Source organism: Pteropus medius, unplaced genomic scaffold (genome assembly GCF_902729225.1).
Source record: "Pteropus medius unplaced genomic scaffold, Ma_sr-lr_union100, whole genome shotgun sequence".
Lineage (NCBI taxonomy): Eukaryota > Metazoa > Chordata > Mammalia > Chiroptera > Pteropodidae > Pteropus > Pteropus medius.
Window position 1 is genome coordinate 31,385,808 of NW_024354500.1, and position 13,678 is coordinate 31,399,485.

The 13,678-nt window shown below is 40.9% G+C and overlaps 1 protein-coding gene across 1 annotated transcript in view; it reads right to left on the reverse strand.

The window, feature by feature from the left end:
* Positions 1 to 12,286: 12,286 nt before the first annotated feature.
* FBXO9 (F-box protein 9) overlaps positions 12,287 to 13,678 on the reverse strand; it is a 29,081-nt gene continuing 27,689 nt past the window's right edge. Inside the window, exon 13 of the mRNA XM_039852895.1 lies at positions 12,287 to 12,897. Within this exon, the coding sequence (XP_039708829.1) occupies positions 12,789 to 12,897 (109 nt within the window). The 3' untranslated portion in view covers positions 12,287 to 12,788. The remainder of the gene's footprint in view (positions 12,898 to 13,678) is intronic.

The following is a 13,678-nucleotide window of genomic DNA, read 5'->3' on the forward strand; positions in this document are numbered from 1 at the left end:
TTGAGGAGAATTGAGCAGATGGGGGACAAGAATGGGAGGTAGACTTTTTACTACATACCTACATACCTCTAGTTTTGTTTGGCAATTTTTTTTAAACCACATGAATGTATTTTCCCTCAAAATTCTTTTCAAAATCCCTTTTCCATGAGCACCAAACTTTTATACAGTCCCTTGGATCCAAACTGGATATGTCTTCTCTCTATTACTCAGAAACCTTCTCACAAGGCATCACTTGCAGCAAGTTTTCTGCTAAAGAGTCTGAATAAGTTACCCTCACAAGATTTAATGTCTGCATTCTAGCAGGAGCCTCTGTGAGACAATAATTTGGCCCAGAAATGACTTGAATGGTTGAAAATATACTTTGGCAGGATGATGGGGAAATATTCTAGGACTGATGTGTGCTTTATGGGTAGTCCTCAAATTGTATTTCATCAGATTGGCCCTGGTGGTTTTATAGTCAGCAGTTCACATTTATCGAGCACCTACTATGTGCTAGTTTCTATTTTAAAGGACATTTGTTCACTTACCCACTTGAGACTCACAGCAACATTATCATCTCTATAATTTTACAAGTGACAAAACTGTGGCTCAGAAAGAGGTAACTTCCCCCGGAAGCATTTAGCTTATTACTTGGCAGAGCCAGGATTTCTCATAGCTCAATGATGCCCAAAACCTTGGAAAGCAGGGGGAATTGCCGATGGAGTGAAGAATAGTGGCCACTCTCAATAATTGCCGCTAACAGAGCTTGGAGGAGAAGGCTCAGGAAGAGGGGGAAAAAGTCACTCTACCTAGCTCAGAAAACATCAGAAAAGGAAAAGTCAAAACATTCAACGATCCTTGCATAACTCATTGAAAATAGAAAAAAATAAGCCTACCTAATTCTGCCCCCAAAAATGTTTTAAATATAAATTAGGAGATGAATGTTTACTTATTCAAAGTTTTTAAATTCTGAAAAGAATATGCCATGCGATTCCTTTAAATAACAAGCTAAAATTCGCTACAGCAAATACAATTGAAATGCAATTTTTCTGAGAAAAAGAGAGGCCATGAGTCATATTTCTATAGCTTCCTAATATTTCTGAATTGGAAAGTTTAGTCTCAGGGAGTCAAGGGGCTTTGCTGAAGGTCCCTGAGAGAGCAGTCACGAGGCTCAGAACAAAACAAGGACCAAATTGTAACCACTGTCCTAAAACAGACATATCAGTGTTCGACACATGTCCTTCTCTGGCCTATGAGTATAAATGTCACCATGTTAATATGACACCTCAATACTATGAAAAAGCGTGTGTGTGTGTGTGTGTGTGTGTGTGTGTGCTTTACCATTTTTTAATATTTCTGAAATTACTCTGCATCTCCCTATTTATGTATCTCTTTAATGTAGTAGTGTTACTTCTTTTTTTTTAACCCTTAAAAACTGTCATTAAACTAATGACTTATTTTGCAATACTACCGCCTAGATATAGTGAATCCAAGTGCTCTCAATTGTCAACAGCTCCCAGCCTATTTCAGTTCCTACTGGAAGTACAATCCTGGGTGTGATTCCTTTCCTATGTATTTCAGAGAGTCCTCAAGCACTGTGTGACAGCCATAATCCAGAAATGCCTTAGGCAAACCTGACTGGATGTCAAGGACTGTAGGTCACTTTGGCAGTTTGTCCTGAAGTCTGCTCCACCTGCTATGTGGCAGTCCCTCTTCCTAAGGTGGGTGAGATGGGGCAGCTCACAGCCTCGCAAGCCGCCGTTTGCAGCTCCTGGCACCTTCCTCTGGCTGCTGCTCTGCTCTGTGCTTTCTCTCCTCACTGACATTGACCTGCTCTGGCACCACTGGGACCTTTGTCCACATCTCTGCCATCCTTCACTGGCCTGTGAGTGCCCATAGTAGTGCAGGGATGTAACCTGCCTTCAACCTCTGACACCTTTAGGGTGTGGAAGGAGCATTGATCAGCTCTCTTGGTTACCCTCAACCCCCTGCTCCAGTCCTCAGTTCAGAGAGAGGTAACTTCAGCAGAAGTAACTACAACAGGAGCCCCCCACTCCTTCTCATACACAGCTGCTGCCCTCTGAGCCGGAAGGCCAGGGTGTTGGGTGGGTGTTGGGTGGGGTGTGCTGCCCTCTGACTGTAGTTTCTTCCAGGGCCCAGGTCTTGGTGCCAGTCTGGCCTTTCCGCCATGCTCCTTAGCAGTCATGGTAATTTGTCAGTTAGGATCCACACTGCTCCTCCCTATGGCCTCACTTGCAACAAGCCTCCCCACCCTCCTCAAGTCTCTGAGCCATATCTGAACATGCCTGTATGCCAGCTGTGGAAGGCTTCAAGTTCACTCTCAGAGCCTGTGACCCACCTTAAGGACTCCTTGGCTCAAGAAGCAAAAGAAAGAGGGACTGCCACATTTTAGGTGGGGCAGGTTTCAGGACAAACTGTTAAAGTGGCCAACCACATCTGACACCCAAACAGGTAAGCCTAAGGCATACCTGGGTTATACCTGTCACTCTGTGCTTAGGGACTTATGGGCTGTGGCTAGGCACTAACATTTATCAAAGCTCCACCATTAGGGTCTGGCAAAGTCCCCTCTGCCATCTTCTAGGGTGTCCTCAAAGTTATACACACGCATGCAACGCATGCCTTTGAATGTCAGTTGCCACTTTGAATGTCAGTTGCCATTCTGTCTCCATCAGACCATTTCATCAGAGTAGTTGCAGTTTCTCCGCTGGATTTTATGGGTTTTGTGATAACAAAAGCCGCCAGAGCTTAATCATAGGATGGCGACATGACATTTTGTGCTAAAGTGAAAAATTCTGGGCCTGAATGTAGAAACATGCTTCAGATGAGGAGAGGTCACGAGGCTGACTTTAAATGATAACATCCTTAGAAATGCTAGGCATTTTTCAGAAATCATCCAAGCCTGGCATTGTTTGCATGACTAAGTAATTGTACCATAAGCAAAAACCTCTTTGAAGCTGTGTCTCTCTTTGGCGGCTAGTTTTCTTTGACTGAGCCGCATCAGGACAACACAGATGGCACGTGCCACGCAGCCCGCTTTGAGCTACTGACCCTGAAAGCTGCTGCTGAGAAACCCCCAAAACGCTAGCTGTGCAGATCGAGGTCTCCTGCCTTGCCTCACAAAATAGAGCTTGTTTTACGGAAGCCGCCAGGGTAGTGATGAGGTCAGGTTCAGGTAAAAGGAACAGATTAGGATTGAGGACTGAGCAACTAACCTGGGAAATCTCATGCCCTGCCGACTTAGGAGGGTCGCATCAGCATCATAGAGAGGTAGGAAGGGCTCGGGACTAAGTGCCAGAAGATTTTGTAGGGGAGTGAAACTTCTTCCTCTATCCTCTCAGGTTCCATGATGGGGACCCTAGAAATTAAGCTGTCAAAGGCAGATTAATAGGATAAAAAGGTTTATTCCATAGGCATGTGGAGGGCCTCACTGAAATGAAATGAAAACCTCCAAAGAGATGGTCAGACCATGTACTTATGCAAAAGACTGTAAATTTATAGAGAAGTGACAAGACATAGGAAAAGGGTTCTGAGTTTCTAGGGGTGATAAATTGTGGGAAGATGAATATATGGGGAAACTCATGGACCATAAGGGTTGTTATAGTAAGGTCTGTTATGTAGATTCCTCTCAGCACCGTCTCTGGACTGACTGAGTCTAGAGTCCTCTCCAGTGATTAAAAGTCATTCTGCCCTTCCTGATGTGAGAAGGGGGACACCCTCACAAAGGGAAATTTATGCCTGGCTTTTAGGCAAACAGGGTAAAGAGCTTTTTCTGCAGCTGACTCGTTTCTCAGCTGCATTCAACTGAAAACAATCCTTATGTCAAAAAGGCACATTTTGGGATGGCATATTCTGTTTGCCTTCAGTTTCATATAATTCACTGACGGTCTCTTGTTTGCCAGGCTGGAAACAGTTTGAGTGGAGGGGCCATGTCTATCCCACTCACCATTGTAGCTCCAGAGCCTAGCACTGCCTGGTGCACTGATCTGATTGCAAATTAACGGGTGAATGATTTTGAGCTGCTTCAAGCTTCAGTTTCCTTGTCTGTAAAATGAAGATAATGATCTCGGCATCGGTAGGTCTCTCCTTACATTGACATACTCTGTAGTAGAGGTTCCCAAGGTGGGTATGAGAATGGAACAGTATAATCTCTTGTTTTGAAAAACTAGTGTGAGTGTGAAAATTTTTTTTTTTTACTTAAATGGTAGCTCTTCCTCATTTGAATGTTTTTAGGAATCTCTAGCAAGCTATGATGGAGAACAGATCATGACACCTGGCAGCAAATTACCTGTGAGCGTTTTCTCCTTTTATTCACTCCCGTGACAAATATTTTGCTAGGAGTTTGAGACGTGTGGATGCACACCACTCATTTTCCTTCTGCTAAGGATATTGCACTGAGATGGGAATGGCTGGAGGGACAGCAAATGTTACACTCCAGATGCTACATTCCCAAAGGCACGAAGGATGATACAAAATCAGAAGCCCATTTGGGCACAGCTACAGAACAGAGTTTTTAAAAAATGTGGCCTTGTGCTATCTTACCTGTGTTTTTATCAGAACATTTCAAATGCAAGTGGGAAATGTATAGCTTTGTGGTAAAATGTCTTCGAAGTGGGAGTTAGATGTCCTGGTTCCTACCTAGGGCACACCCTTCCTGTCTTTGGGGAGCCACATTTCTCTGGGCCTCAGTTTCCTTAGATCTCAATGTGTCCTATCTCCCTCTGGGATCTCACATTTTAAGGTAGTAGTACTATCAGTACTAATTTGGATTCGCCATATCCAGGAGCTGCTCCCTCAGGGCATCTCTTCCTGTATCCAAGGTGATGCTGGCCTCCCCTCATTCATCAGCAAGGCTAGCACCTGGATCCAATACCCACCCCTTGAGGGGAAGGTGAGGGTGCTTTGTTCATTCAGCTCCCCTGGCCTGAGACCCTAAGTGACCAAGCATGCTGCTATGTCACTGGAAGAGTGGAGCCTTGTGGAGAGGCTACAGAGAGAAAGGAGAGTTTTGCTCTGCTTGTGGCAAGCACAAGGATTCAGTTTACACCTGGGGAGTCAATCAATCACAGTCTTCCAGGTTTGAGTTTAGCTTGGCTGCAATAAACTCAGCTTAGTTCCATAAAGTCAAAGCTTTCAAGAAGCCTTGAAATTCATCCAGTACCTCCAAGGCAGATCCTGGGGCTTAGTGGTGGTAGGGGGATTGGAACTGGGGAGGTGGTTCTGCACACAAGTAGCTTATAATTTAACATCACAATTTTTCTCTGAAGCCTTCTGATGTGTGTGTATGCAGGATGTGGTAGAAAATACAACAGAGGTGAAATGTGACCCTTTGAGAGTGCCCTGGAGACCCAGGAGGAGTACATTGCATATAATTATTTTATTATTCATTGGCCAGGGGTAAATCAGGGAAGACTTCCAGGAGGATGAAATAACTTTGGAGCTAGAGGAGCTGGGAGAAAGGGCATTCCAGAGCCCACAGAGCAATGGTGCAGGGGTGAGGAGATGCCTCAGGTGTCCTGGGAACCAAAACTACTTTTGGCTAGCCAAGGGCCCAAGTGGGAATAGTAGGTCATTGTCAAATCATTCTAAGCCTAGCATGCAAAGCTCTGATTTTGGATTTAGCCTCTACGTCAAAGACCGAACACTGGCTGATTCCATTCATCCTGCAGATGGCTATTGTTTGGCCTATAGTGTGTGTGTGTGTGTGTGTGTGTGTGTGTGTGTGTGTGTGTGTGTGTGTGTGTGTGATTTGAGTCAACTTTTAAAAATATGGATATTTCACGTACAACCCAGATTTTCAGCTTCTCTTTAAACATGGGAAGATCTTTCCTCATGGAAACAATCAGCCAGAGCTAAATGGCCAATTCCCTTTCAGATGAGCCACACAGGGTCCAGCTGGCCATGTCTGCATACTGGGCTTATTTGTGGCATCCTGCACACCCTTCCAGAGAGAGCGAGGCCATAGAATAAACTATTCCCCAGGGAATAGTTTAACAGTCAGGAAACAAAGCTAATAGTTTAACAGTCAGGAAACAAAGCTAATCTGAGGACAGCCTCCGATTCACCCTGAGCCTTCTCCCTCTGTGTTTCCCCATCACACTAGATTAGGTGGTCACTGTCAGCTTGGTCTAGCAGTGCGGCAGAGGGGAACAGCCCACTGTAAAGGTTTAAAGGCGCTGTCTGTGTATGCTGCAACACATAAGCGTTGATGTAATTGTCTCATCTCTAGTTTTCAGGGAACTTTATAGTTTGGTGTAAACAGAGGTGTTCCCACTGTACAAAAGAGGAAGATAGACTCTGAAAGACAATGTTTCTCAGGCATATGAAAGACTGTGGTTCTAGTTAGTAAAAGACCTAGCTACCTGTCAGGACACATCAGAGAAGTCCAATCTTCATCAAATTCCCCAGTCCAACCATTAGTGTAACCACATCTACAGTCATAATGCATTAAAGTTAAACCTTGCTCACAAACATTCACTTTCCATCACCCCATTTCGCACCATTTTGGTGACTCACCCTCACCTTTCCCATCCTAAACCCTGCCAATACGGCTCCTGGTAGAAAACTGGAAATGAAAACTAAGAATGCCTCTCTGGACTTTCCAAAATGGGTATGTTGATTCTCTAATCATAAAAAAAAAAAGACTTCAAACCATACTGTCCTAAAAAGAAATAATAATAATATAGGAAATAAATGAGTCTAGAACCTTCATTTTTTTTCAAATTGAGTTAGGCTCCTTAAACTTTACTTTTCAGTAATGTTTCCCAAAAAGTTTGGAAAATTCACAGATGCTTTCCAATCTGCTGTGTCAATAGAAATGATAGGAAGAAAAGAAAAAAGAACATTCATGTCCCAGAAAGATTAGGGAGAGTGCTGAACCACATTGACCCTGAAGGGTACAAGCAACACAGTGGCCACATGAGTGACTATCCTCACATTCAGAGAAATCTGCTTCGTGACAATCTCAGTAGAAGAAGAAAAGCCTGTTCCAAAACTTGTTTCATCTTAAAACAAAACTTATTGATCTTTATATTTCTCCTGTCTCTTCAAGTTCAATATTATTTTTCCTAATTTGGTTCTGCTTTGAGACTATTTTTTTCTGTTTCAAATACTTTTCTTGTTGAGCTGGGGCAGGGGCGAATAGAGATTCGCTGTTTATGGTCTCCATGACCCTTACAGAGGTCATCTTTTGTCCTCTATCATTAGGAAAGAGCCAGGCTGCATTTTTTCTTACTCAATTCTTCTCAAGATTAGTGTTCTCAGAATACTATTGAGACATCGTTTAGCAATTAGAGAAAGATAGGGTTATGGAAGGGGCATTAAATTTAGGGGTATTTAAAGCTTTCTTGCTCTTGACCATTTTGGCTCAAAAATTATAAACTTGTGCTTCTTAAACTAATGTTCCCAAGGGCAAGGTCGGCCTTTGCTTCAACTTCACCTTGGATTCTTTAGCACTTGCCTTCTCCTCCGGCTCTCTAACTTTCCTCTGTGAACTTCTTAATATTCCCAATTTTCTCTTGACTCTTCCAGATAATTTCCCAGGCCCTTCGGAAAAGAATTAAGAAGGCCACCCCTGTGTAGAATGAGGAAATCATTGAAATTTGCCTAACATACTATTAAGGATTTATCATCTGTAGTATTTTGTTGTCATAGCAATCTTGCAGGTAGTTATCATTATCTCCAGTTTACAAATAAGGCTTCAGGTGTTAAGTGATTTGACTAAGACAGTAAGCGCTGGTTAGGGTGGGAGTTCAAACCCAGGACTCTCTACCTCCCAAGTCCAGGGTCTTCCTACTGTTTTATGCTACTTCCTTACTGATTTTTTCAAGTTCTGAGCTAGGGAAAGGACTTACTCCTTCATGTCTGGGAGAATATGATCCTTTCTTTCCTATTTGGTCCCAAACAGACTCAAAGGAATCATGTTTAAGTTTCAAAGGATGAGTAGCTGAAAGATCTTTAATCTATAGGAGCCCCCGTGTTTGTAATTATCACTTGCTCCAAATAGTGCTGGCATCTACTACCGTATGCCTGAATCAGGGGTACCTGCGCAAGGAATTCCTCCCTTGACACAGTAATGATAAAGAAAGCCACAGAGGTCTTTCCTCCACTGCAAGAGTTGGCTCACATTTATTGAGCATCTACTACATGTCAGGCTCTGTGCTAGGTGCTCTGAGCTCACGCCCTTTGCTTCAATTGTATGGGCTTTGCTCCATGGCACACAGCTAGCTCATTTCACAGAGCTCCAAATAAACCCGCTCCTCTAGGAGTTCATGCAGAGGAGATGTCTCACAGATAAAAATGAAGAAGGAGCAACACAGGAGGGGAAACCGCTTCTAGTTCTCTACCTCAAGGGAAAGTGTGTCATAAGACAAGGGAAAGATATCTCTCAGCAACTGTCCACATTAACCTGGGTTTATAGGTCCAGGCCTGGAAGCAATCAGCCAAGCATTAAAGAAATCACAATGAAGCCAAGAATAGATATGAGAAAAATGGAAACCAGATACAGCTGCAACACTTTTTCATGCATTGGTTCCTGACATCAAATCTCTGTAGGCCAAATGCAGAAGTTGGTGAGCATTCTGAGAGAAATTAGCAGTGTCCAACAGTAGTCCTCTTCAAACCCTAGGAAACATCAAAAGCATTTTCCTCTTTTCTGTCAGGAGGAAGAAGAATAGCCAGAACAGAACAAATAACCTTCACTTTGAGTTAAATCTGGTGAGAAGCTGGTCATAGGGCCTTGACCATGCCCTACATGTACAGAGTGACTGTTCATCCTACTTTGCCCAGGACTGCCCCGGTTTATGCTTGTTGTCTAGTGTAATTAGACAACAAGCATAAACACATCCCTCTTTCCACTAGAAAGTGTTCTGATTTTGACAATAAACTGACTATATGATCACCTTGCTTATTCGGCAGGTTTCAACTCATTGCTCCTTTGGCCCGTACACAATAAATTGGGCTGGATATACTCCAGTGTTTGAGGAAAAGTTAGTCTTCACAGAAATTCATTTTGTCAGAAAGAATCCTGTGCAGATGATGAAATTTCCACATTATTCCCCCTCAACCTGCTGTGCATGCACACACACACTCACTCACACAGTGTCTCCTGTAAGTCGGCATTCTTAGAACAGTCTTGCATGCTTTTGTGAATCTGAAGTCTACCACCAAATGTCTATTAGAGTCACAAGAAAAAAGTTTAAATATGGAAGTTTTGAGTAGATTTGATAGTGATGTACCAAACCTCTGCACGGGGCAGAAAACTATGGGAAGTGGGCTTGCAGACTCCCAAGTATAAAGAAGTCACAAGTCAGGCCATTTGCTTGTCGAACGGGAAAAGTCTGGCCTCTCTTCTGCCCCTTCCCGTGTTCTCTAACCTCCTCTCTAACCTCAGATGATTCATCTCAGGATCCCTTTCCTATTTGTTCCAAAACAGGATATTCAATTTCCTTTAAAAGCCAAGATAAACGACAGATAAAAACGGACCAAGAAAACTGGGATTCCTTGCCTAGTTATTGAGGAGCTCAGAATGACAGGAGTCAGAGCTCTGTCACCAAGATGGCATTTCATTTTGGATACACAACTTAATTCTTAGATTCTATTATTTGCAGCTTTGAAGGACAATCAGAAGGTTTTGGGTGCTTCCGTTTTCTTGTGAATGTGAAAACCAGCTACCCCTAGCGCTGACTAGGAAGAATAAAAGCAAAAATAATAGAGTGGAACAAGAGTGTCACCTACTGGCCAAAGCGTGCTTTCATTCATTTCTTTGACTAAATCAGTATCACCTGCCAGTGGAATGCGTCCAGTGCTCCCTAGGGATTATTTAGTGTTCGTTAACACTGAGGTGCTTTAGAATCAGAAATTCAAAAGGGATAGTCCCTGTCCTCAAAGAACCCAGAGTTTGAATGAGGGACTTTGACATGTAAACATTTTAGAATAGAATGGGATAACCGTTACGACAAAGGTGAGGTGGGGTATTTTGGAAGCACAAACAAGGGACTCTTTCTGGTGGAGTCAGGGAATGTGTTACAGAGGTGCTGAGCCTAAGATTAACTGAAAATTCATTAGCTTCATGCTTGGTTTACCCATCCCTGTGGCCGATTGCACAACTTGAGAGGCTGCAACTCTTGAGCTTAGCAGAAATTATCCATTTGCTCTGTCTTGTGATGTGCCTTTCCACTGCAGTAGCCACTCACCATGTGTAGCTATCGAGCACTTGAGATACAGCTAATCTAAACTGAGATATGCTGTAAGTGTAAATTGCACTCCAGATTTCAAAGATTTAGAATTCTAAAAAAAGTGTGAAAAATCCCTTAATATTTTTTATATTGATTAGATGTTGAAATGATACTGGATCCATTGTATTAAAGTATATTATTACAACTAATTTTATGTTTTTATTTTTTTGTTAATGTGGCTCTAGAAATCCTGAAATTATGTATGTAGTTCAAATTATATTTGAACCGGGTGGTGCTGGTCGAAGCCATTAGTTCAACTTCAGTAGGAATTATAACATATTCGGCTGAGATTCCTTTAGAACTGAGTTCCTGGCTCTGGCTATGAAAGAGGGTTCTGGACTTGGCTTTGCTCCACCACTCAGTAACTGGGGGGAATTTGAGCAAGTTTAAACTCTTAATGTCAATTTTCTTATTTATAAATGGGATATTACCTATGAGTTGTGAGCATAAATACAATAACCACTATAAACTAGAGCCTATTACTACACACTTAACACATATAAGCTCTTAAAAATTTTTTAAAGGCTTTATGAATAATATACTCTTAATGAACATTAAGACCAAAACTTACTGAGTGCTTCCTACTGCCAGGCCCTTTGTATGAGTTCTCTCCTTTCATTTACCAGGGTCCTAGTTTTATCCCCTTCCTTAAGCAAGCCACTTCACCTTTCTAGATCCTCACCTTCACACTAGGATGGTTGGTCAATAAATGACTTCTGAGGTACCTTCCAGTTTTGACATTGTCAGAAACAAAAGCTATCGTACTTGTATATCCAAAAGATGTCTTCCAATGGTTTCTTTATATAGTCTCTTGTTCTTGTTTCATGGTTGTATTTCTTCATTTCTCTGAAGACAAAAATTTGTTTTAAATTTTCTTCTACTACCTGCACTTTTGTTTCCTCTGTTTTCCCTATTGTTCGATTCTCATTCATGTTACTTTTTCTTCACATCTGGTGTTCCTTGCTTGCTCATTGCTATCTAAGGATGAGGGACTAAATGTTGACTAGAACCTGTGTTTGTGTTGGGCAGAGGAGACTTTCTGAGAGGTGAGGGATGGAACTCGTCTGTTTTGTTGAGGCACCTCAATGTCAGTATCTGCAGGTCTTTGAGGAGAGGAAGCGTCCATTTTCCTGTCTGATGGGTGGAAGCCTGGCAATTTGAGTTCTGGGGACTCACTGGTCACACTTCCTGCTGGGTCTTGCCATTTCAGTGTGGTGCTTTACCTGCAGTTGGAAGGTCAGTTGAGTTGATTTGCTCTTTAGAGTGTTAGGATTATTTTATTTTTTGATTCTCTACATATTCTAATATTCTCACAGTAAATATATATTGCTTTTGTATTAAAAAAATAAACATACAGAAATGTAAATTGAAAAAAATTATTTTCAGCTCCAAGCTAAATAAGTGAAAGTTGCTACAGTGGTCACAAAGGAAACTTTGAACTTAGTACCCACTGGCGGCCTGCAACAGGTCATCTAATCCAGGGACAGGTGGCCAATAAACAGAAAATCTTAAAATTCCACTTTCCTTAGGAATATATTTTTTGAGCTATCTTTGACTATGTCCTAATTAAATGTTCTATTAATTTGTATATCAAAACTAATATTCACATTACAAAGAAGTGCCTGTTCTTAGGCATGTTGCTTCTTTCTCCCTTTCTAACTTGAGGAATACATCACATCTCAGATTGCTGCAGAGACAACCTAAGTAGAACTCTTTTTTTTGTACATATACTGGAGGTCTGGTTTCCACCTTTAATGTAACATGTATTATTCTTTTGAGAGACCTGCCCCATAGTGAATTGCAGGAAATTATGAAGTGTCTTTTAATGTCAATATGAGCTTGAAAGCACCTGTGGCTGTAAATGCTGATTTCTGAAATACATAACTAGTTGACTCTAACTTTACTAGAATCATGAAAAACAAATCTGAATCTGGATATATCTACAGTCTGTGGCTGTGTATAAAGATCAATGAGAAATGAGGAAATGATTCTTAAGCCTTCGCTGGCAATCCTAGGACTGTTTGTTATTTGACGTTTAAAAAAGGCCATCCAAATATATTTTCTTGAAAGAAACATTTATTTATGATCTTTATCGGTCAGTTTCAAACAAATCCAGAACAGGTTTTCACATTTTGAGCCTTTAGTGCAAAGACACTATGTCATGCATGAAAGAAATGTTTTATCCAGTAAAGCTCTCCCCTGACACATTTAAATATTGGGATGATCAGAGAGAAGACTTATGTGACAGAAATCTGTTCAGAAATCTGCTTGAAAAAGGACATGATTTAAAGCTCAAAATAAGGTTTTTCACAACATAAATGTGCTTCAACGACTTAAAATTTCAACTTCTTAATTTCAAAACAAAACATCCCAAGAATCAACTACCCCTTTAAATAAAAAAAATAATCAATTTATACTCTTCTTAAAAGAACTCCAACAATGTAAAATAAGTTCCAATTCCAGAAATTTATATATATATGTACATTTATAACTTAGGTGCTCTTTTGCACTATATGCTTTTATTCATGCAACACTGACAGGACTGGACATGAAGGCCTACAGAGGCCTCTCCGAGAAGGCAGTGTAGCTCCTCGCCCTGGAGAAGAACAAAGGGGTGTACATCTTGTCAATCTCAAAAGCAGTGACTGCAGTCTCACCGGTTGACCTGGGAAGAAAGCACAGAATTACTAGTTACAAGGAAATTTCAACTCATTTAAAATCCTTGCATACTATAGTCTTAACAACGTTCATTGTTTATTATTTTATACTTTGGCTTTTTAACTTTTAATTCATCTCAGTAAATTCTAATATAGGCATATTGTAGAAAATTTGAAAAATATAGGAAAGTTCAAAGAAATACCACTCATAATTCTATTCTATCACTCAGATACAGCAAAATGAAGTACTTTCTTCTAATGTTGCTTCCAAGCACTTCAACCTCTATTGAATTTTCTTATTAAGATATACTTTTAGTTATCCTTTTTTTCATTTAACATTGACATTTGCATTTCCTAACACCATTAAATACTCTCCAGAGTCATTTTTAGTGGCTGCGTAATATTTCACTGTTTGCTTGTACTTCACAGTTTAACTAATACTTTCCCTTTTGCTGGAGATTTAGGTTGTTTTGAATATTTGGCAATTAAAAATTTTGTGGTATTTTTGATTATGTCCTTTGGACAGATTCCTAAGAGTAGAATTTCTAAGTCAAAGCCTAGACATTTTAAGGCTCTTGTTAAAATATAATTAAGAATTATCCTAGAATAGAATTTAATGATTTAACATTTGCATGATCAAAGCATAATTACAGATGGGAGGGAAGAGAAGCAGATGAAGTTATACTATTACAGTCTTTTACATTTTCCCCCCCAAAAGGAGAAATAAACAAATGCAGAAAACTTAAGTGCTTTTATAAGTATTATAAAGGAGTCTATGTGATCAACAGT